The 23,666-nt window shown below is 35.3% G+C and overlaps 1 protein-coding gene across 2 annotated transcripts in view; it reads left to right on the top strand.

Moving 5' to 3' along the window:
* The window catches only part of ODAD2 (outer dynein arm docking complex subunit 2), a 218,145-nt gene that overhangs the window by 79,748 nt on the left and 114,731 nt on the right, over positions 1–23,666 (top strand). For both annotated transcript variants that reach the window (XM_074267006.1, XM_074267007.1), the window contains 6 exons: positions 1,505–1,651; positions 2,919–3,128; positions 6,347–6,592; positions 8,069–8,179; positions 12,016–12,170; positions 14,388–14,630. In XM_074267006.1, coding sequence (XP_074123107.1) covers positions 1,505–1,651; positions 2,919–3,128; positions 6,347–6,592; positions 8,069–8,179; positions 12,016–12,170; positions 14,388–14,630 — 1,112 coding nt within the window. The remainder of the gene's footprint in view (positions 1–1,504; positions 1,652–2,918; positions 3,129–6,346; positions 6,593–8,068; positions 8,180–12,015; positions 12,171–14,387; positions 14,631–23,666) is intronic.

Genomic DNA, 23,666 nt, shown 5'->3' with positions numbered 1-23,666 from the left:
TATAGATGAGGTATCATCATCTGAGCCCTAAATTTGTTTTTAAATAAATTACTTAATATTTCTATAATATAATAAGGGGAATGATTTTAACCCTCATATCAGCTGCAAACTACTTTAAATTATAAATGGTAAACTTCTCACATGAACATTTTCTAAATACTATTCTTCTTAAGGGAATGACATGACTTTTTGCTGAACCCAAGAGTTCTGGTTACAATATTCAAATTTGTTAGAAATTGTTTTATCTATTGCAATGGCATGTGGCTTGTTTTAGGATTCACATTTTATTTTCTATTAATTTATTGGCTATTTATAAAAAACATTATGTAAGATGGGATCAACATTTTAAAGCCAAATCTGCATTTAATTTAAACCCATAAAAATTGATTGTTCAAGTGCCAGTAGAATTTATTTTGCATCCAAGGGATCAGATTTCAAAAAGCATAATGGCACGATGTAGATTTTGTGTGAATTTAATGAGGATCTAATCATTTCCATGTTTGTTAAAATTTTTTTATGTAACTTTTTGGTCACTGGTTACATATATAAGTAGAAATAGTTGTTGGGGCCACCAAGCAGTAGTGCATGGAACTATTGTTTTAGAAAAAAAAAGAAAATATTTTATTGTGGTTTCCTTTTGAATATATATTAAACTATATTCACAGTGCAAAGAAGAAAAAATGCATTTATGGTGCCCATACACAATTTATTTTTGTTAAAAATGATAGACTAAGTCGATATATTTGGCTTTTTAAAATATTTAGAATAGGTTCAAGATCATATCTGTCATATATGTAACATATAAATAAAGTTCATGTATAACATTATTGCATGATAGATCAAAATGCAATCCCATTTTAGACAAGTATTTTCCTGATTGGAGAGTATTTGAACTGAATGATGGTACATTTGGACAGGAATGAGGGGTTGTAATCTTGAACAACTGCTGAGTTTTAGACAAAAACCTATGTATTTTAAAGGTAAAATATCAACTTTTCAATTTCTTGAAGCACTTCACAGGAAATTGATTCACTGCAACCAAATTAAAGTTCTCCATTCACCCTTAGCCAGACCAGTAAGAAGAGGATCCCCTTGCCGAACTGGATGGTATATAATTGTGATGGAATACTATTGTGCTATAAGAAATGATAAGAACAGTGCTTTCTGAAAAACCTGGAATGTTTTATGAGCTGATGCCAAGTAAAGTGATCCAAACTAGGAGAACAATGTGCACAGTAACAGTAATACCATAATGATAAATCAACTGTGAAAATTTAACTAATGAAAACAATGATCCATGAAAGTTTCAAAGGACTCATAATGAAAAATACTATCGACCTTCCAAACAGAAAACGGTAAACTCTGAGTGCGGTTTTTTCCATTTTTTAATTTTTCTTGCCTTTTTTTAAAGATGGTTAATGTTAAAATATGTATTACATATGTTAAAAATATATGATATGTTAAAAAATGTGGGTGCAGTTGTACAATTATGTTCTTATTGTAGGGAGGAAATCAGACAGCTACAGTAATCGCATTGTGTTCAATGAGAGATTTCAACTTATCCCAAGAAACCTGTCAGTTGGCTATCAGAGATGTTGGAGGTTTGGAAGTCCTAATCAATTTGCTTGAGACAGATGATGTCAAATGTAAGGTGAGTAGTAGCTTTGCTGGCAGTGGATGATGCATCTCTTTTTCTATATTGTCTAAGAATAAGATACATGATGGAGTCTTCTCCTGTTTGGAAACATGGAAAGGATAGTGCTCATCATTCATTCTTTGTCAGCCTGTCAATAAACATGTATTATGTGCCTACTCTGTGTCAGGCACTGTGTTAAGTGCTGCCCCTGTCTTCAAAGGAGGGGAAAACAGCTCAAAAAAGGGAGCTGAAAATAGGTGAGGAGGGTATTGAGCGGAGGTCAGCCAGGACATGAAAAGGTGGTGGGTCTGGGTGCTGTCTTAGAGGTGCGGGGAATTGAGAGAGATGAAGAAACTAAGCTGATTCAGTTCTTCTTGATCAGGTTCCTGGGGGCATTTATTCAATGAGCATTAGTTTAGTGCTGACAGTGTTTTCAAGAAATTGTGCCTAGGATACAAAGACAGAAAAAGAACACTAAATAAAACAAAAACAAACCAGTTCCTGCCCTCGGGTTTATATTCTATTTTGAGGAAATTATAGGTACACATATAAATAAATACAAAATAAATACTGGGTAATTTTGAGGGAGAGGCCCAGAGCACTTGGGGTTGGGAAATCTGGATAGGCTTTAAGTACAAAATAGCATGTTAAATGCTTTAATACTTTTTATGAGGCAATTAAGTGGCAATATGGATAGAGTGTTAGATATGGGCTCAAGAAGAATAGAGTACCAAGCCCACTTCAGTTATTTACTTGCTGTGTGACCCTGGGCAAGTCACTTAACCCAGTCTGCCTCAGTTTCCTCATTTGTAAAATAATCTGGAGAAGGCAAATTACTCTAGTATCTTTGCCAAGAAAACCCTAAATGGGGTCATGAAGAGTCAGACAAGACTGAAATGACTGAATAACAACAAATCATCAGGGATTCTAAGAGAGACATAAGGACAGAATTTATTCCAGGTATGGGAGATAGAGCATGGAGACAGAAGATGGAAATATGTATATGTATGTATATATATATATGTGTGTGTGTATATAATATGTATGTGTGTGTATGTTACATGTGTGTATGAGTGTGTGAGTGTACCTAGATACAGGATACCAAATAAGAGTTTGGTTGGATCATAGCATGGGTGATGAGAAAGAATACGCAATTAGTTTGGAAAGATCAGCTGCCTTCAAAAGTGAAAAAATATTTTAGCTTAGCATGGGAATTATTTTAATGTAGACTTTGTCATGTAATCTTAAATGAGCTTTTGCTTATAACATTTCCCCCATTTAGATTGGTTCATTAAAAATCTTGAAGGAAATTAGCCACAATCCTCAGATCAGACGTACTATTGTTGACCTTGGAGGTTTACCAATTATGGTGGATATACTTGATTCTCCAGATAAAAATCTGAAATGTTTGGCAGCTGAAACAATAGCCCATGTTGCCAAGTTCAAAAGAGCCCGGAGGACAGTGAGACAGCATGGTGGCATCAAGAAATTGGTAAGAAGCATAAATATTATGATAAATGGACTAAATGCTACTGAGGTGTGAAATTAAAACAATTAATTTCAGTTCATTGAAGTAATATTTTATTAGGGTCTAATTTAGCTTGAAAATGAGTTCTCTTTCAAAAAGTTCTAATTTACTCTTGGGGTCTAATTTTATCACCTCTCAGGGTATAGCTCTCTCTGTGTGTGGTTTCAAAAGATTCTTTCCATTAAAATCATATTTCCTTAATATGATCTTTCCCCAAGTATTTACATTAACAACATTGGTACTTGGCATCCTTTGCTCTACTAGCACCTAAGTAACTTCTACTCTTTAAAAGCAATATAGAAATGTTCACTACTCATTAATTCATTCCATCATCTTCCTAAATATGAACAAAATCACTTTAAGCAATATTGTGGTTTTAACGAATAAACATGTGTTAAACTGGAGTTGAGGCAACTCCGTGATACAATGGACAGAGTGTAAGTCCTGGAGTCAGGAAGACTGATCTTCCAGAATTCAAATCTGATCTCAGACACTTACTAGTTGTAGGACCCAGGACAAGTCACTTAGCCCAATTTGCCCCAATTTTCTTATCTGTAAAATGAGCTAGAGAAGAAAAGGGCAAATTGCTCCAGTAATTTTGTCAAACAAACCCCAAATGGGATCACAAAGTTGGACATGACTGAAAAATGACCAAAATAACAACACTCTGGACTCAGAAACATAGCAGAAGGCCCAGTAGTTCTCAAACTTTTGGTCATGGCCAAATCTTTCCTTCCCAGTAAACCTTCAATTGAACCCTTTTTGAGTAAGGACATATAAAATCTGTGACATGGAGAGCTCTATTATTGTATCTTCCCACTTAGAGAGCTGACTAAGGCAGTGAAAAGTAAAATGATTTGCTCAAAGTCACACAGCTAGTAAGTTTTTGAGCCTGGGTTTGGATTCCTATCTTCCTGACTCTAGGCTCAGTGATGTGTTCAGCTAGCCATCCATTTGCATATGATTGATATGCTTGTGTCTAGTGAAAATTAAAAAAAAATCCTTTTATGAAATATAAGAAATGGGCAACAGGGACTAATTAGACTTGTCATTTCATTGCTATATAGAACTCTGTATGAAAGCTGATCAGTGCCCCTCTCTGAGAATTCTAGTTTTACTGAGACACTAAGTGAGTTACCCAGGGTCTCACAGCCAGCTCAAAAGGTGAGACTTAATATTCAGGTTTTTTTGCCTCTTAAGGTGCACTGTGCCATGTTTATTTTCATGCTTTTCACAGAAAAAAAAAGATGATTAAAAGAAAAAAAAAAGATTGGGGACATATTTATAGGAAACATGACAGATGAAATAAAAATATATTTGTTTACAATGATCAGGGATACCTCCTAGTCAACAATGGATAAATGTTTAAAGAGTATGAATAGATAATATGTATTAAGAGCAATGAAATTTAATCCTAGAAAGATTGTGGAGAAATAAGTGTATAAATTAATTGTTGAAAGAATTTCAAACCTTAATCTTTTTGGAGAGAAAAATTTTCAATGAAAGTTACCAAAAAAATCATACCCTTTGACCTATAATTCCATCATTGGCCATATGCACTGAAAGTTTTATCAAGAATTTTAAAAGAACTATCTTTTCAAGAATTTTTTAAAACGTGATTATGTGTATTTGCAGATAACTGGAAGCAAATGCATTTTCAAGCCTTAAGGGAAGAGTAGTAGAATGTAATATCATAATTTCATTCATACTGACAAATAAGAGAAATAGATTAAGACGTCTAAAAGATTTTTGTAAAATAATACAAAATAAAAAAAAACAATATGAATAAACCCTGTGATTATGTGAAGTGGGGGAAAATTGAATGGACAAAGAAAAAATTGTGATGAGGATTAGAATAGTGATTGAACTGCTGTTATTATGGTACTTATATTTTGAATTAATTAAAAATAAATATGTGGAATTCTTAGGCAAGATCAGTTAGTTAGAAATTTTTTCTTTTTTTTTAAATAATAATAGTTTTTATTTACCAGATATTTGCATGGGTAATTTTACAACGTTGATAATTGCCAAAACTTTTTTTTTCCAATTTTTCCCCTCCTTCCCTCTCACCCCCCCGCAGATGGCAAGTCGACCACAGTTAGTTAGAAATTAAGCTTTGATAAAATATTTTTAAAAATACCTTACATATAATTTTTGCTATTTTACTACCTTAAATTCATTAATTAAAATGATTAATTTATTAATACAAAATTTAACTTATAGATCTTTCACTCAAAATTCTCTTTTATTCTTTTATTCCAAATCTAACATTATTATCAACTTCTCATTTAATGTGAAGGATCTGATGTTTATTATCAAAAATATTTTATAATTGACCTAGAGATGGTTCACTTGAGCATGACATATCTAACAAACTCAACAGAGACAGAAGAGACAAGTTTAAAGAAAATATTCCCTTCAGATCCCTTTGTCTCATCAGACATCAAAACTGCAGTTCAGACACAGAGCTGGCGTACCAGATAATTTTGGTGATCTGAGGTAGCTGTCCAGGTGATGTGAACAAGTAGCTACTGTTCCCAGTGGCTCAGCACTAATCTTCTCATCAACATTAGCTAAAAGATTCAAATTATCAGCAGAGTCAGAACAGGTGCAAATATGCTGAGCCAGAGCTATGCCTTCCTGTTTCCTTGCATGGCATCAGCACCTATGGTGCTGACAAATGTTATTTACTCATCATTGACATCACCTCTTTCCACATAATTTTTCCCTTGAGGAAAACTGGTAAACGTCTCAGAAATCTCTGCATTGCTCTTAACTAATGTGAGTCTCACTTACTAGAACCAAAGATATCTCATAAATATTCTGATTATATTTGAAAGAATTGCATAAAGGACATAAGATCTTAATGGAATGGAACTCCTTCTGGGGAGAGAATATACGTACCTCCCATAATTTAGTGTTTTTTTTTTACTAGCAGCTATTTAGCACATTATAAATTCTTAAATGTACTGATGGTGGTGAGATTTGTGACTACTGAATGATATTTGTAGAAATATAAAGCAATGGCTTGATTCACAATCACAATTCTGAAGGACATTGTGTGTTTGTGTGCAAGTCATGGTTTCTTTATCCATATGAGGATGGGCAGTACTTGTACTTCTGAACTGCAGGGATGATTATTATCAGATATAGAAAAAAAATAATAAAAATACTTCTTTCAGGTTGAGTTGCTGGACTACGCCCAGGGCAAAACAGATCCTGGTCACTACCATAGCATATATGAGATCAAGGACGTAGAAGTGGCCCGATGTGGGGCTTTGGCACTGTGGAGCTGCAGTAAGAGCCATGCAAACAAAGAAGCCATTCGAAAAGCTGGGGGCATTCCTCGGTTGGCTCGATTGCTGAAATCTCCACATCAGAACATGCTAATCCCTGTCGTGGGGACCCTACAAGAATGTGCATCAGAGGTACGCTGAACCAAATTGATCCCTCTTGCTGTCACTTACTATAGAGTGAAGGAAATTCAAGGTTTCTTGAGCTTTAAAAATACATTACAATGACTCTAGAGTGATTTCTGGATAGTTGTCTTTGGTTCATATTCAAGATAATTATGGAACATACCATAATTTTTAGAGATTGTATTGTATTGTAATAAGCTCATCTTTTGTTTTTAGACCATTGTAGTATATACTGTGTCAAGTAAATGAAATGCTCTTGGAGAATGTCAGACTAGGATGTTATGAGTAAAGACCAGAGTTGCAACCAGGGCTTTGTACCAGGCACTACCACATTTATGTGGAGTCTTTTGGGAAATCCATGCCCTGAGTCAATTCTTTAGAGTCATAGGAGAAGCATCCATGGATTAATTCATAAATGAGTGATGGTAAACTCCTGAGATTACCTGCCCCCACACATGGTTATAACTCTTCTTCAAACATGTCAGTACTTATCATCCCCAGGAGCCTTGATTCAAGAACAGTCATACATAGCATGAAAAGCACCTACTTAGTAAGACATATTAGTTAGTTATGATTTTCTACCCCATTTTCTAGAAAGTATCTATCTTCCTTCTCCCTCAGTTCAGGATACGTTTTTTGCCTTTTTACACTGGGTGAAAGCATTCCTCGTTATAGCACTGGTAAAGCAACAGTAGGAAGCCTTTATTATACTGTTCTAGGGGAAAATTATTAGCACTTGCTTATTATTTTATATTGGGTTTTAGCTTTATAAGTAATGTTTTGGGTGGTAATGGTTGGGCATTGTTAAGTCCTAATATATCTCAGTCCATATAATAATGAGCTGTATTAAAATAAGATTTTTCCAAATTAATTAAGTTCTTACTGGGAAGCCCCCAAACCCTGGATGAAGATGAAATTTATATACTGCTCAATTTGAAAGTGAACTTTCCATTATAAGGATTGGGTTTTAATTCACGAAGTAGTTTTTTTTTAATTTTATAAATTTTTATTTAAACTCTTGTTTTGTTACCACAGATGCATGAAACTGAAATTGGGCAATCTGCATACTGGTCTCTTATCAAATTATCTGTTTTTATAAGAGAAAACTGTCATTGAGATAAGAGAATTGGAATAAATGTATATGGTGAGAGGGAGTGCAGTAGCACTTTTTAACCATACTCTTCTAACGTGGAGGAGGGTTAAAAATGTTGGTTCAGCTCAAGATCAATAAATCTTTCTAGTAGAGAGATTTTCCTTAACTTCCTCACCTCCTAGGATCTGGCCTGACAAAATACAATGGATTGCCTATGACAAATATTTTACTAAAAAAAAAAATCAGGATATATTTTTGAAAGGAAATTTCTTTCTAAAATTTTATAAAGTAGCTAAAAATTTGTTTGACTTTTTAATTACTATACATAAATACATGCATTATGTATGTTTATAATAAAATAGATGCAATTGTATTTTAACTTCCATTTTTAGGAACACTATCGTGCAGCCATCAAAGCAGAGCGGATAATTGAAAGTCTGGTGAAAAATCTGAGTAGTGAAAATGAGGTGCTTCAGGAACATTGTGCCATGGCCATCTATCAGGTATGACCAATGACCTTTTCAGCTGAGGCTGGCTAGATTCATAGATTCAAAGCTGGAACAACCAATTTCAACTTGGGTTTTAAAGAAGGAACAAGGAAGCTGTAATCTGACACCGGGGATAGAGGATTTGAGAATTTAAAAGCAGTTTGCTGCCATTTAGAAACTTCTGCACTAACCCAGCCTTCATTTGCTTGAGGCAGGAACAGATTTGAGATATTTAAACCTTTTCTAGCTCATAAAAAGAGAAAAGGTTTGTATGAATTAGGAAATAACTAAAAAGTAATTGGAGCTAATTGGAACATCTAGTCTCACAAACCAAAACTAATTTTAATTTTAAAACAATTTTTAAATTGTTGGGTGTGTTAAAATTGGGAACTTGATTGTAAATTGTATGAAACTCCAACCCATTTTTGTGATGTCATGTACTATCTGAATTTGAATGGCCTTGTTTACTCCCTAATACCAAAGGGGAATTCATTGAAGGGAACAGTATGGGGAAACTCAAGCCCTTTTACTAGTTGGGACCATTACTGAGTGATGAGATTCATTATATACTAATTGATAAATAATGAGTTATTTCTGAGATTGTAGAACTGAGATTTGGACTGTGCATGTGGAAAGGAGGGGGTGAGGTAAAAACTTTCTGTGGATTGGTTTTACTTTTTAGAGCAGTTCACTTAAAGTGACTCCTTATGGCTCAGTTTTCCAATTGTGTGTCTTTGAATAGGAATGTTTCCCACCTGATTATTTCTGAGTCTGGAATTGTTACTGCATGGTTGGTCCTCAAATGTGACTTTCACCTGAAGTGGAACAGAACTAAGGAGGCTTTATATATGCCATATATATGCCATTAGGCTTAAAAGCTTGCAGGACCAGTTTGAGGCTGTTTGTGCCAGTATTTCCTCTTTTAGTAGATTTCTATAATCAGAGCAAGTTATCAGTAGAAGACACAAACCCAAAGCAAATATATTGCTATTTTCAGTCTGAAAATGTGTCATCATTAAGTAAACGAGTATTTGTCCTAGTCATCTACTTGTTACTAGATGTGTATATCTGTATGGAATAAGGTCCTTAAATGTTTCAAAATGAGGTGACAACATAAAACTATTTGTGGGACCCAATTGTTATTCTTTTGAATATTGAAACTAAATCTGAAACACCTTCAGGAAGATGGAGAAAATGAATCAGTTTCTCTCCAGGTTAGGTGTTTTCTCCCATCTTTCTTAAACCATTTTCTTTGCCTCTTTAACCACATACCCCAAGATTAAGGGCTCTGCTCTTAGTGCTCTGCTCAGCTCTCCCTCTCCTATCCTGTGGGCTCCCACCAGGGAGGAGATAACTCTTTGGTCAGGCTGGAAAAAGCTTGACTTCGGCCATCTATGCCTCTGAGAGACATCCCTTTCTCTGAAAAATGAGCCTTCACTTTCATTTTGATATTTCTGAAGAAATTGTAAGAAATTTATCTCTAATTATAGACTCCCTCAACCAGCCAACCTCTCTATCCAATGCCCAACTTCTTTTCCTAGAAAAGGCTGGGTAGAATCAGAACTTCATGAAAATCTCATCTCTCTAAATTTTTTCTCCAGTAGGGCTCCTGGCTTCTGTGTCTATTGACCCCCATTACTAAATTCTTTCTTCAATTTCCTCTCACAAAAAAGCTCAGATTGAGTTTCTCCCTGTCTACTGGTGATACAACCTTTTTATTGGACAAGATAGGACAGACTTTTCATATACAACACCTGTAGGCATATATGGTTCTTAATTCTCATCTCCTCCCTCATGGACATTTAACCTTGAGGCATCACTTAATAGGGCCAGATCTACCCCCTTCTCCAGCAAGAAGCAGTTTCAGAAGATTTGCGACCATTGTCCCTGTTCCCTGGCCTTCTACCCCTGCTAGAAGAAAAGGGGGAAGATGATGGAACCCAGAGACCCCCATACAGAGATCCCCACCCAGAGCTCCTACATAAATTAACTAGGGGATGGTGGTACATTCTTGTCATACCCTAGGGTGTAAGGAGGTGTCCCTGTCAGCAGGGTATTTTTATATGTCTTGGCCCCTACATCTGTTGACTATTCCTTTGATTTTATTAAAACTTCACTTTTGAAAGTAAATAAGAATAATTTACCATTATCAGTGCAGATCAGCACCTGTTCTGTAACTTAAAATCTTGAATTACTAAATTATTAATTACTTGAATTACTAAAATATTTTATTTTATTTTATTTTATTATAAATAAGTGCTATAGAATCCTCAGGTAGCTTTGTATACATTTTTACTTTATTAAACTAACTCTGCTTTTTTTCTTCATTTCTCCCCCCATCCTTCCTCTTTTTTTTTTTTTTTTTTTTTGCCTCTGTTAAAACTATTTTATACAATAGCTTTGGAAATACATTCTAATGAGGATAAATGGATAAACATGTATATTACTTTTTTGTTTGCTCCCTTATTTTATTCATTTTTAAAAAAGGATTTTTTTTTGACAGACAGGGGAAAGGTTGTAGAAAGTAAACATTCTCTTTGAAACTTTAATTACTTCTAATCTAATCTAATCAGATCAGGTTTCTTAGAAGAAGTGACCCTTGACATAAATATTGAATAAAGTAGCTAAGGGAATGCTATCTAAGCCCAAAAGAAGGTGTTGGAGAAGGTACCTAAAGAAGTAACAGAGAGAGGGAATAAAATATCCTTGAAATCTGTTATGTGCCCGGATTATTGACAATGATTATTAGATGCAAAGATTGGTAGTTTTGTTTAATTTTTAATGTGGCATTTATATAATAGACTATAATTTGGAATCCATTTAATACTTGCAAAAAATACTTTCTGATGCTATTTAATCCAACCCTAAAGCATTTGATTGATAAGGTGTTTACAAATAGATGGAGAAAAAAAAGATGGAAGTCTATAATTGGAACTAAAGATCTGCATCCTACCATAACTAAGAGACTGTGGTACATTTGACCACACTGCTGAATTTTACTAGCTAGATTTTCATAGGTTCCCACAACAATTAGTCTTTTATCCTCAAAGTTCATAGGATAAATAGAGGGGATCTGTGAGGTCATCCAATTCAACATTAAGTAGTCTTTAGGTCATAGGATCATAGATTTAAAGTTGGAAAAGAATCATCTAGTCCAAGACCCTTATTTATAGCTGAAAGAACTGAGACATGAAACGACTTCTTCAAAATCATATTGCGCTAAGATTTGAACCCAAATCCTCTGCCTCCAAATACAGCTCTCTTTCCATTGCAATTTACTATCATGATGCACAAAAGCTGTGACCAGCTTATTGATGGGCTGACTGCTATGTGTACAAGGGGCAGTGGTAAAACTGGCTTTGGAAGAATCAGATTCTGATATGAATTGACAAGGGAGCTGAAAGTACTAGATACACACAGGGTTTATTAAGTGCAGAAGTTGTAAATCTGAAAGAATCATAGGATCCCAAAGAATTTGGCTGGAAAAGATCTTGCATGTCATTAAGTCCAGCCCCCTCTTTTTTTTTTTTTTAAATAGATGAGGAATTTGGGACCCAGAAAGGTTAAGTGCCTTGCCTAGTCACATATCTGACAGAATTTGAACTGAGGTCTTTGTGACTCCAGCTTCCTAGCTGATTTAGAGATTTTAAGACTCCATGTACTATGTTTATGATTCACATGATCACCTCACTGTAGGCAAAACTAGAACTCTATTTTCAGAGTTCCCAGGGAAAAAATAATTGGAAATTTTATAACTACTAGAGTCACTTTTTCAACCAATCAGGAATGGTAATTGATTGAATAATTTGTCGATATCTAATAGGTGCTTTTGCCCTTGATGTTTTGTCTAGTGTGCTGAAGATGAGGAAACTCGAGACCTGGTTAGACAGCATGGTGGTCTCAAGCCACTCGCATCTCTGCTGAATAATACAGACAATAAAAAGCGGCTAGCAGCAGTTACAGGAGCCATATGGAAATGCGCCATCAGCAGGGAGAATGTAACAAAGTAAGGATGCAGCATTTAATTTTAAGTGAGAATGGTATAAAGATTGATATGTATTTTCTTGATCTAATAGAAATAAGTCTAAAGTCACTGTCTACCTGCCTAGCCAGTCAGCTTTTGGTTAATCTGCTAATAAACGGAGTTCTTGGCTCTATGGGAAGGAACCCAGCCTGGGATGAGAACTGTTCCTCCTCTGGAGCTAAGATAACTGGTGTAAGATGACTGGATAAAGAAGCTGCTTGACTCTTTAGGCAGGGCAGCCTTTTGAATTCAGAAATGTCTCAATTTTACCTGATAAAGATTTAGGACCTGGGTAATTTTAGGGAGGAGGCATGGGAAATGAAGCTTCAGAGGGTGTAGAAAAGCCAAAACATTCCTTAGTTCCTATTGATCCTGTCAACCCATAGAAATATTATTCTTAAATATGTATTTGCAAATATGTTTAGTAAGTTAAAAATTAAATGTAAGAAAAGTTTGAGACATGACTTTTGCACTATGATTATTTTTTTAACCTCTATGTTTTCTCTCCTATTAGGTCCACTCTTTAGGTCTTTAGATTGACTCTTTAGGTCTATTCTTAAGTGACTGATAACAGCTTGAGACTGATTTTTCAATTTCAAAGAACAACAAATGTAGCATATTTATTTTTCATAAATCATATTTAGAAACATGCTAACTATCATAATGACAAAGATAATGGAATAGTTTTTAAAAGGAGGATTTTTCTCTATCCATAGTGTAATATCCTTGAATGGGAAATGCTCATTTCCTATCAGCATTTTTTTCTTCTTCATAGTCTATTGTGTTCCATGTATTGTTGCCATATTGCTGGGGTGTTGGTATTTTAAAGATGGGCCTTTGCTTTCAGGGGAAGTTTGGGGGTCATTAAAGGAGCTTTGCAATTTCCTGAAGGTAATCCATCCAGCACTGCCAGTTCAAATCTGTACCAAACCTGTTTTCCAGCTAGACCAGGAATTCTTTTTTTTTTTTTTAGACCAGGAATTCTTAAACATTTTTGTGTTGTGGATGCCTTTGACAATCTGGTAAAGCCTATGGATTTCTTCTCAGAATCGTGGTTTTTAAATACATAAAATAGAGTCTATAGGATTAGGGAGGAACTAATTATTTAAAATAATAATAGAAACAATTTTTTAAGGTTCACAGTTGAGTAAGTTAAATCTCTGATCCATACTGTTAAACCTATTAGTGTATATGAGTATGCATGTACATACATACATATAGTGTATATTAGTGTGTTTATGTATATGCATTATATAATATACACACATATATACTAATAATCAACCTCTATAAAACTTCCATCCAAATGTGTTATAATTTGTACAATAAATAAACAATTTTCAAATTTGATTTCTCTCTGTGTTTTTAGCTTCTATATAAAGAGGGCATCTTGTAAATTTAACTGAAATATCCTTGTATTGTACTGAAATGAAGTGACCAGAGAGAGAAGAGAATAAGCACTTATTATACACCTATTGTGTCTCAGGCATTTTACCAATGTCATCCCATTCAGTCTTCACAACAGCCCTGGGAGGTGTTTTTTGTTGTTTGGTCATTGTGTTCAGCTCTTCATGGCCCCATTTAGGTTTCTTATTTTGTTTTGTTTTGTTTTGTTTTTTTTTTTTTTTTTTTTTTGCCCAGATGGTGAAATGGTTTGCTATTTCCTTCTCTACCTCGTTTTACAGATGAGAAAAAAAACAAGGTTACATGACTAGCTCAAGGAGACACAATAAGATGAGTCTTCATGACTTCAGCTCCAACACCCTATTTATTCACTGTGTCACCTAGGAGGAAGCACTTTTATTATCATCATTTTACAATTGAGGAAACAAACAGGTAGACAGAAATTACGTGACTTGTCTAGCTAGTAAGATCTAAGACCAAATTTAGACTCCTGTTTTCCTGACTCTAGGTTCATACTTCTATCTTCTGCACCACTTAACCCATATATTGAGATGTATGTTAGTAATTATTCTGTTTCTAAGCTCTTTTGAGATACTGAATCGGAACCAATAGAATATAGTAAATGTCAGATTTAATATACATGATGATAAAGAGCTTGAGTACATGCCTGAATTTCATTAAGCATTTTTAAATGTTTAGTTGACCTAAGAATTTCAAATAAAAATCTTCTAAAATTGAAAAAAATTCTTAAAATAATACTACAGAAATATTTTGATGTTTTCTCTTATCACTTAGATTTCGAGAATTCAAAACTATTGAAACCTTGGTAGGACTTCTAACTAATCAGCCTGAAGAAGTGCTTGTGAATGTGGTTGGAGCCCTAGGAGAATGTTGTCAAGAACCAGAGAATCGAGCTATTATCCGGAGATGTGGTGGGATCCAGCCACTTGTTAATTTGCTTGTGGGAACAAACCAGGCTCTCCTTGTAAATGTTACAAAAGCAGTTGGTGCATGTGCAGCAGAACCAGAAAGCATGATGTGAGTGGTAACCTTGGGAACCTGATCTATAGTAGATGAGTAGGAACATGATCTAGTCAACAGAGAGCTACTCTTGGAGTCAGGGGGACCTGAGCACAAGCTCAGCCTCTGACTTGTACTGGCTATGTGGTCATGGGGAAATCATCTAATCTCAGTGCCTCTTGAAGCTTAAAAGTTGCAGACAATTTGCTGATAGGTATCAGAAGAATTTCTGTGTAGAGCCTTGAAATGACAAGTACAGACTAAAACAAAACAAAATAAGGTAAGATTAGACTATATTTGTATGATGATAGAATAGTAAGTTTATTTATAATCATACAAAATGATGAAAAGTTAAAATGTACTCTAATATTCGTAGATCCAGAGAATGGACCATTTCAGAGTATAATGGCAAGAGGGGACACTTTTGAGATTTTCTGGCTGCCATTTACGTCAGAACCACCATTAAGTCAGCCCCCTTGACTTTGGGTTGGGAAGTTTGATAGGGTGCTGTAGACCAGGGAGGTGCAATCATATCAGTGACATGTGAAATTATCTCCAATATTTTTCTATTGTGACACTATAGAACCTCTGGTTGTGTTCTCATTCATTTTTCTTGGATGAGAGAGGAAGACATTTATATTCCTTGGGAAAAATCAGTTGGCTGTTCTTTCAGATCTATTCATAATATGAATTTTTCATAATTCAGACACATATAATATTCATCTTTGAGAAGACAGAATTATACCTGTTTGAGCCATGTTCTTGAGGGAAGAGAGAAACACTTCCTTGAGCCTGAAGCAGAGTTCTAATTCAATAGAATTGAACTCAAATGGAATCCTGTAGATGAAGCCATATTGACTTAGAAAACCACAAAACAACATAATCTCTATTCTATCATAATCTGATTAAGGTCACAAAATTCAAGTCTTTTGTTCTAGACTGGATTTGTAATGGGTTGCTTCAGTTTCTGGGAAAGTGTAATGGGAATGGCTGGGTGTACATGTTGAGGTTGAAGTGATACAATGGGTATAAAGGGCTGTACCAACTTTAAAGTGCTAGATAAATGTCAGGCACCCTGATTTTCTTTTGTGATGTTGTTCTCCCTGTGCTCCCAAAGATGAGCCAGGTTGGATAAAGAAAGCTAGGCCCTGGTTGGATGACTCCCACATCTGCATTTCCAGCTCCAACATCTGCCCAAGTGGCAGGTCAACACCTCCATTTACATCTTCACTTTCTTTTTTTTTTATTTTTTAAATTTTTTATTTATCTCTTTTTTATTAATTTTATAATTATAATTTTTGACAGTATATATGCATGAGTAATTTTTTCATAACATTATCCCTTGTATTCATTTTTCCAGATTTTCCCCTCCCTCCCTCTACTCCCTCCCCTAGATGACAGGCAATCCCATACATTTTACATGTGTTACAGTATAACCTAGATACAATACATGTGTGTAAATCCAATTTTCTTGTTGCACATTAAGTATTGGATTCCAAAGGTATAAGTAACCTGGGTAGATAGACAGTAGTGCTAATATTTTACATTCACTTCCCAGTGTTCCTTCTCTGGGTGCAGTTATTTCTGTCCATCATTGATCAGCTGGAAGTGGTTGGATCTTCTTTATGTTGAAGATTTCCACTTCCATCAGAATACATCTTCATACAGTATTGTTGTTGAAATGTACAGCGATCTTCTGGTTCTATTCACTTCACTCAGCATCAATTGATGTAAGTCTCCCCAAGCCTCTCTGTATTCCTCCTGTTGGTCATTTCTTACAGAGCAATAATATTCCATAACCTTCATATACCATAATTTACCCAACCATTCTCCAATTGATTCTACTTCACTTTCAATTCTACTGTTCAGCCATGTTTATCCTCATTTTCCCTTCAACTGTTTCTTTTTCTAATTTATTTCTAATCATGGCCTACATTCTCCCAATCACCGAAGCCAAAACCTCATTGTCACCCTTGATTTCTCCCTTTACCTCACTCCCTACTCCATCCAAATGTAATCAGTTGCTGAGACTTATTGACTCCATCCCTACATTTTTTCTTCCAAGTGCTCATCTTCCATTTCCACAGCCACATTCAGATCTTCTACTTTTTGCTTATACCATTTGATGTTCTTCAAAAGGTCTTCCCCAACTCCAGTTTCATTCCATTCCATTGTTTAATCCAGTCTACCTTAGACACAGTTAAAGGAGAACACAGTAAGTGTCTGAGATTGGATTTGAACTCAGGAAGATGAGTCTTCTCAACTTCAGATCCAAGAGACTAATCCACTGTGCCACCTGGGAAGGAGGTATTTTATTATTCTCATTTTATCATTGAAGAAATAGGTAGACAGAATTTAAGTGAGTTGCCTAGCTTGTAATCATCTAAGACCAAATTTAGACTCCTGTTTTCCTGACTCCAGGTTCAAACTTCTATCTTACTACACTGATGATTCTTCTTTTCTTCAAAATCCTTCAGGATGTCCTCATTGCCTACCCAATGGAGGCCAAATTATTTTCACTCACTGAATCCTGCCTAGCTTTCTCATACTCTCCTCCTTTAAATACTCTATATCCTTAAAAAACCAGACTATCATTCCCTGCACTTCTTCTGTTTTTTATGCCTTACCCTTTCTGCCTTTTCTCACTTCATCTCTTTTGTCTTGAATACAAAGAATATTTTGAGTTAGAAGGCCCTAACTAAAGTCGTCACTGCTACTTCTTGGTAACAGCAAACTTCTTTTAATTTCCAGGACATTTATAATTTGTGTAACAATTACTTGCGTGCTACCCTAAATAGATTGGTAACCCTCTTGATTTATACCTCATTAAAACTGGAAAGAAACTTAAAGATTTTGTCTTTTAATTTTTTTCTGGTTATATGTGTACATTCATGTTTTTTTAAAAACACATGTATGAATCATGTTGGGACAGAAAAATTTTTTTTAAAAAGGGAAAAGCCATGAGAGGAAAAAAACAGAAGAAAAAGGAAAAAAAAACTGTAACATAGCAAGTGTTGATTTATATTCAGTCTCCACATTTCTCTGTCTGGATGCATATGATGTTTTTTATTCAAAGTTTACTGGGATTGTCTTGGATCACTGAACCTCTGAAAACCAAATCTTTCATAGTTGATCAATGTACAATAATGCTGTTACTATGTACAATATATTCCTGGTTCTTCTCGTTTTTTTCAGCATCAGTTTATGTAAATCTTCCCAGGCCTTCCTAAAATCAGCCTGCTCATCATTTTTATAGAACAATAATATTCCATTACTTTCATATACCATAAGTCATTCATCCATTCCCCAATTGATGGGCATCTACTCATTTTCCAATTCTTTGCCACCACAAAAATAACTGCTACAAACATTTTTGCATATGTGTGTTCTTTTCCCTTTTTTATGATCTCCGTGGAATATAAACACAGTAATGGCACTGCTAGATCAAAGGGTATGCATCCTTTTTTATACCACTTAGGCATAGTTACAAATTGTTCTCCAGAATGGCTAGATCATTTCACAACTCTATCAACAATGCATTAGTATCCCAGTTTTCCCACATCCCCCCTAACATGTATCATTTTCTTTTCCTATCACTTTAGGCAATCTGAGAGATATGAGATGATACCTCAAAGTTGTTTTAGTTTGCATTTTTCTAATCAATAGTGATTTAGAGGTTTTTCCATATGACTATAGATAGCTTTAATTTCTTCATCTGAAAATTGTCTGTCCATATGTTTTGATTTTGTCTTATTTTATGGATGAGGAAATTGAGGGTAAGGACTGTCATTACTTCCTATATTTCCTTGCACTAAACATGGAAAATACTAATACCTTCTATATACTAAGCACTTATATATTCCCAATGTTTAACAGAGTTATGAACACATAATAGACACTCAATTTTAAAAATGGAATCCACAAGGGATGCGCCATTTCAAGATAACCAAGAGTTGACTATCAGACTCTTAGATCTTGAATAAGAGCCATTAATGATTTGAAGTACTGACAATGTTTATTTCCAAATGAAGCATATGTAAAAGATTGAGTTTTATAGGCAAATTTGTCGCAATAACATAATCTCAATCTATCCAAAAGCAGTGAATAATTCAGTAGTTGGAGCATTCTGGCACCAGTGCTATAGATTTTATTTGATCCTAGGTGGTTTTGTGAACTCAACAGTGATACCTCCTCCAATTGTGTAGATTGCACTTTAGGAGGCAAAAGTATAGAGTGAAAAGTGTTGGAGATTTGAAGTAAAAAGACTTGACCCTTAAGCTATGAAACTCCCTTGGTTGCCTACCATGGGCAAGCATTTAATCATTCTAGACCTTTTCATCATTATCTGAAGATGTTAGATGAAATCCTCTATTATCTGTGACCTTCAGCAAGCCACTTAAGTTTTTTGAGTTTCAGTTTCTTCATCTGAAAAATGAAGAGATTTGATTAGATGCCCTCTAAGTCCTCTTTAAGTTTTGTAGTACCCAGTAGAGAGGAGGACCTTGATGAATGCTTTTTGACTAAATGACTAACTTCTCTCAACTCTGTATCTTTGATCTTTTGATCTTGTGATCCATTCTTCTTATCTGATGTGGTTTTGATCCAGTCTTTCAGTAATGGGGCAGCTAGTTTTGAGATATATATATATATATATATATATATATATGTATGTATAATGTACCAGTTTTGTCTTTTTTCAATGTAAGTGTTAGCTTTTTACCGACCCAGTCAAAGAAGAGGAGCCATAGAGTGAGATGTTCTTGACTTCAAAGAATGATAAATCAAGCCTAAAGCCAGTGCACTGAGTTTAGGAGAGAGACTTGAAAAGGAACCTGGCTCCTGATGGAATGAACTGACAGCTGGATAAAGAAGCCCCATGGGGCTGGGAGAGCAGAGGTAGAGGCAAGAATAACTGTCACAGAGAAAGGGGCCAGTACTCTGCAGCAAAGCCCCTCAGGTGGATCAGGCCTGAGTAATGTCAGGACAGAAGCTGTATTGCTCAAACCACCCTAGTCTCACTAAACTCTGGATTCCAATGTGGTGAGCCTTCACCTTCTTTTGCTCCTTTCCCTTATTCTTTATGGGAACCTGCAGTGTTTTCCTCTGAGCATAGGTTGATGGGAGGTGAGGAGAATATTTGCCTTTTTATGTTTTAAATGTTTACTTTGTCTTTATAAAAATGAGTAATTACTGACACTTCATGGGAGGTGTACTTATTGGGAATTCATTCAGGAAAAACAACCAAGAAGGGAAATATACCTAGATAAAAGAAAGCTAAGTCTAACCCTAAGGTATTTTGCCAGAAGCACTATCTCTGTCTGGGGGCTCAGAGCTTAATAAAATAGTTAAAGAGGAGTATATGCCTCTTGATATTATTTTCTGACAAAAAAAGCATCTGGGTACCATCTCTGTATTGTCAATATAGTCCACTTCTACATGGATAATCATGGATCTCATAGAAATGTTCGTCCTAGAACTGATTGCAGTTAGCACATCATCAGAAAACAGGTATTTTTGTATTTTTGTTAAAATTCTTGACATCACTTTTTTTTTTTAAAGGTACAGCCTCATCTTTCAATGTGTGTTTGTGTGCTAGTTTTATAGTTGACATGATTTTTACCTCCAGGTGGTTTTAAGTTTTGAGTTAGTAAAATGAACTCTATAAGGTTAGGGTTAGAGTTAGGATTACAAATAGGATTATATTTAATCTTCCCTAGGAATTGTGTTTTTGCTTCAAGTATTTCTATAAGGTAAACTGTTTTCAAACCCCCAATTACCTGGATTTCTCCCACCTCTGAGCTTTAAAAATTTTAGGATATGATCCAATCAGTTATGGCTTTTCTGTCTGTACAATTTATAAAATAATTCTTATTAAAATGATAGAATAAATTATTAAACTGCTTCTTAGGGACTGTACTCCAGGAAAATTTTCTTGGATTATTTCTTCAATTTTTGTGTCAAGATTTCTTTTTTTGTGGTCACAAAAATGGACCAGATAGTCCAATCATGCTTATATTTTCTCTTCTTGATCTGTTCTCCAGATCTGTTGTTTTTCTTTTAAAATGTTTCACATTCTGTTTTATTTTTTCATGTTTTATATCCTGTTTTGTTATTTCTTGGTCTCATAAGCTTCACTGACTTTCTTATGCCAAATTCTAATTTTCAAAGAGTTATTTTCATCTTTAAGACTTTGTATTTCCTTTTTTTTAAATTCAGCTAACTTTTTTTTCATAATCATCTTGTTTTTCTTAGATGGTTTTTATTTTTAAATTTAAAAAATTTTTTCCTCAATGCCTCTCATTTGACTTTTAAATTCTTTTTGGGCAGAGAGCTATTTAATCTGATTCTTTGGGATAGAAGAAACTCTTTTTAGTTCAGTGTTCTACTCTAAAGATGAACCTGGGTTACCTATTCTTATAATAGGTTTCTATGGTTGTCATTTTTTTTTTAATGGGAACTATTAGTGTAGCACTTCTAATTGTGGGGTGGGGAGATATTGCCAGTAGCTTCACTTGAGCTCTTCCCTCTCCCTTGGAACCCCAAACCAAGAGTTCCCCCCTCCTGCATATGACTACAACCAGCAGCGTCCCCGCCATTGCACTCACCCTGTGCTGGCATTTTCTCACCCAGGGCAGGGTGTCTGACGCCAGCAGGGACTGGCATTCCTAATTAGCTGAGGTTCCCTCAGACCCTGGGAGGTGAAAGTTCCTACTGAGGCTGTACCAACCCCAGCTTGCTCCAGGGCTCCCCTGTGTGTTTATGGGGAGCTAGCCTGAAGGTGTTTGTGATTCACATAGATTAATCCCCAGCCTGCAGGCTTTCTTTGGACCTTATCTGGGTGTCCCAGGAGGCGTCCCAAGTCATCTTGGCTTTTAACCAGCCTGTGTTCACCTGAAGGTGAAAATTTGTTCTGTTTGTGGGGAAAATCTGGAGAGCTTCCTGGTCCAAGGAGCTCTCAACAAGGAAACTCTATCAAAACACGGTGGCAACTTCTCTGCAATTTATAGTATCAAGAGTTGCTTGGGGCATTGAGAGATAAGTGACTTGCCCAGGGTCACACAGCCAGTATCTATTAAGAGAGAGGAATTGGAACATGAGTACTGACTCTGAGGCAGGCTCTCTCTCTATGTGACCTGTATAATATGTTCTTTTTTTTTTTTTTAAATCATTGCATTATATCTTTCCTTCATGCAATTAACTCATTTATAAAACATTTTTGAACTGTCAAATTATCCAGTGTTAACATGATTGTGTAATAAAAGACATAATTTATCATAATTATTTTACATGAATAGAATGGATCCTATAGCTCAACATTTCCTGCCTTTTGTGGCTTCAGCATAATTATGCTGCTACAGCATAGATTTTTTTCATTGATTTGTTGTTTTAAGGGAGAATAAAAGCTATATTTTGCTCACACACAAAAGAAGTTGGCTGACAAGATCTTTCTTTTGAGTAGGCATATTACCAAGGAACCAGTCTAAATGGCAAAGTAGAACATGCCTCTTGTTTTTTTGCACTAATATTGAGAGGTTTTCCTTCTTTTCATATTTCCTCCTTTAGCTAGTCTCTTTTTCATGTACCTGAAATAGTTGCTTGGACAGGTCATGATTATTCCCAAATACTGGATTTTCTGAAAGCAAACTTATTATCATCCCACTGGTCCCCTTCTCAACCTAATTTGTCCAGTTTCCACACTCACAATACTCCGGTCATCTCTGTCTTCTTTCACCTGTTTTCTACAGTTGCTTGCTAAGTCCTGTGGCTTCTTCCTTTGAAATATTATTTGGATTTTTGTTCCTTTTTCTCAATGCCAAATATTACCACCCCAATCCAAGCCCTTTTTATTTCATACTTAACTTTTTTGTATTTTCCTTTCCTATATCTCTGCTCTCCTCAGCTAGAAATAATTTCCTTATGGGCAGATATTGTGTTCATGATCAAGACACTTGGTAAAGACTCATTGGATGGTTGCCTTTTTCAATTCAATGTGCTGTTTGTTGTTTAGTCATTTCAGTCATGTTTGTCTCTTCATGTAGTGCTTTGCTGTTTCCAGCTCATTTTACAGATGAGGAAACTGAGGCAAGAAGGGTTAAATGACTTGCCTAAAGTGATAACATCTAGTAAGTGTCTGAGGCCAGATTTGAACTCAGATGAGTCTTTGACTTCAGGCCCAGCACTTTGTGTACTAGGTACCACCCAGTTGACAAAGATCCGTTATGTGTCACACTTTGATCATTTGATTGTTGCTCACTTGGAATGCTGTTCCTTGTTTAGTAATTTTCAACATTAACCCCTTCTCTATTATCTTGAGATATGCAACTATTTATTGTTCTCTGGTTCCCTCAAAGTAATGTTGGAAAGTGAATTAGACTATCCTTCCAGGAAATATCTCTGGCCCTCTATGATATAGTGTTCCAACAGACTTGAGGCAGTAGGCATTGTACAGACAGAGAACCTAGACATAGGTGTCAGACTCTCCACTTCTCTTGAAGACGTATTCCTTTCTTATGGGCAGACGGGCACCTTGCCAGTCATCCACGGTCAATGATAACAGTGATTTCCCTTAAGAAGTTTTTGAAATTTGTGCTCTGTTTTCTGCACGTGACTGAATCTGAGTAAAATTGGACACTAATCTTTTCTGATGTCTCTTCATGCTAGTGCCTTCCCTCTGATGATTGTTCCTAATTTCCCCCATTTCTCCCAAAGAGAGTTTGCATATCATTCATTGTGTCTTGTCTCATCCACTAGACCATGAACTCCTTTTTTTTTTTTGGTTTGCTTGTCAATTTTTAAAAATTTTATTAAAGCTTTTTGTTTACAAGATATATGCATGGATAATTTTTCAACATTGCAAAACCTTCTGTTCCAGCTTTTCCCCTCCTTCCCTCTACTCTTCCCTTAGATGATAGGTAGTCCAATACATGTAAAACATGTTAAAATATATGTTAAACCCAATATATGTATACATATTTATACAATTATCTTGTTGCACAAGAAAAATCATATCAAGAGGGGAAAAAAACCTGAGAAAAAAATGCAAGTAAACAACAA

This window comes from Sminthopsis crassicaudata, chromosome 5, assembly GCF_048593235.1.
Source record: "Sminthopsis crassicaudata isolate SCR6 chromosome 5, ASM4859323v1, whole genome shotgun sequence".
Lineage (NCBI taxonomy): Eukaryota > Metazoa > Chordata > Mammalia > Dasyuromorphia > Dasyuridae > Sminthopsis > Sminthopsis crassicaudata.
The sequence above is the reverse complement of the archived record's forward strand: the minus strand, read 5'-3'. Positions and strand labels throughout refer to the sequence as shown.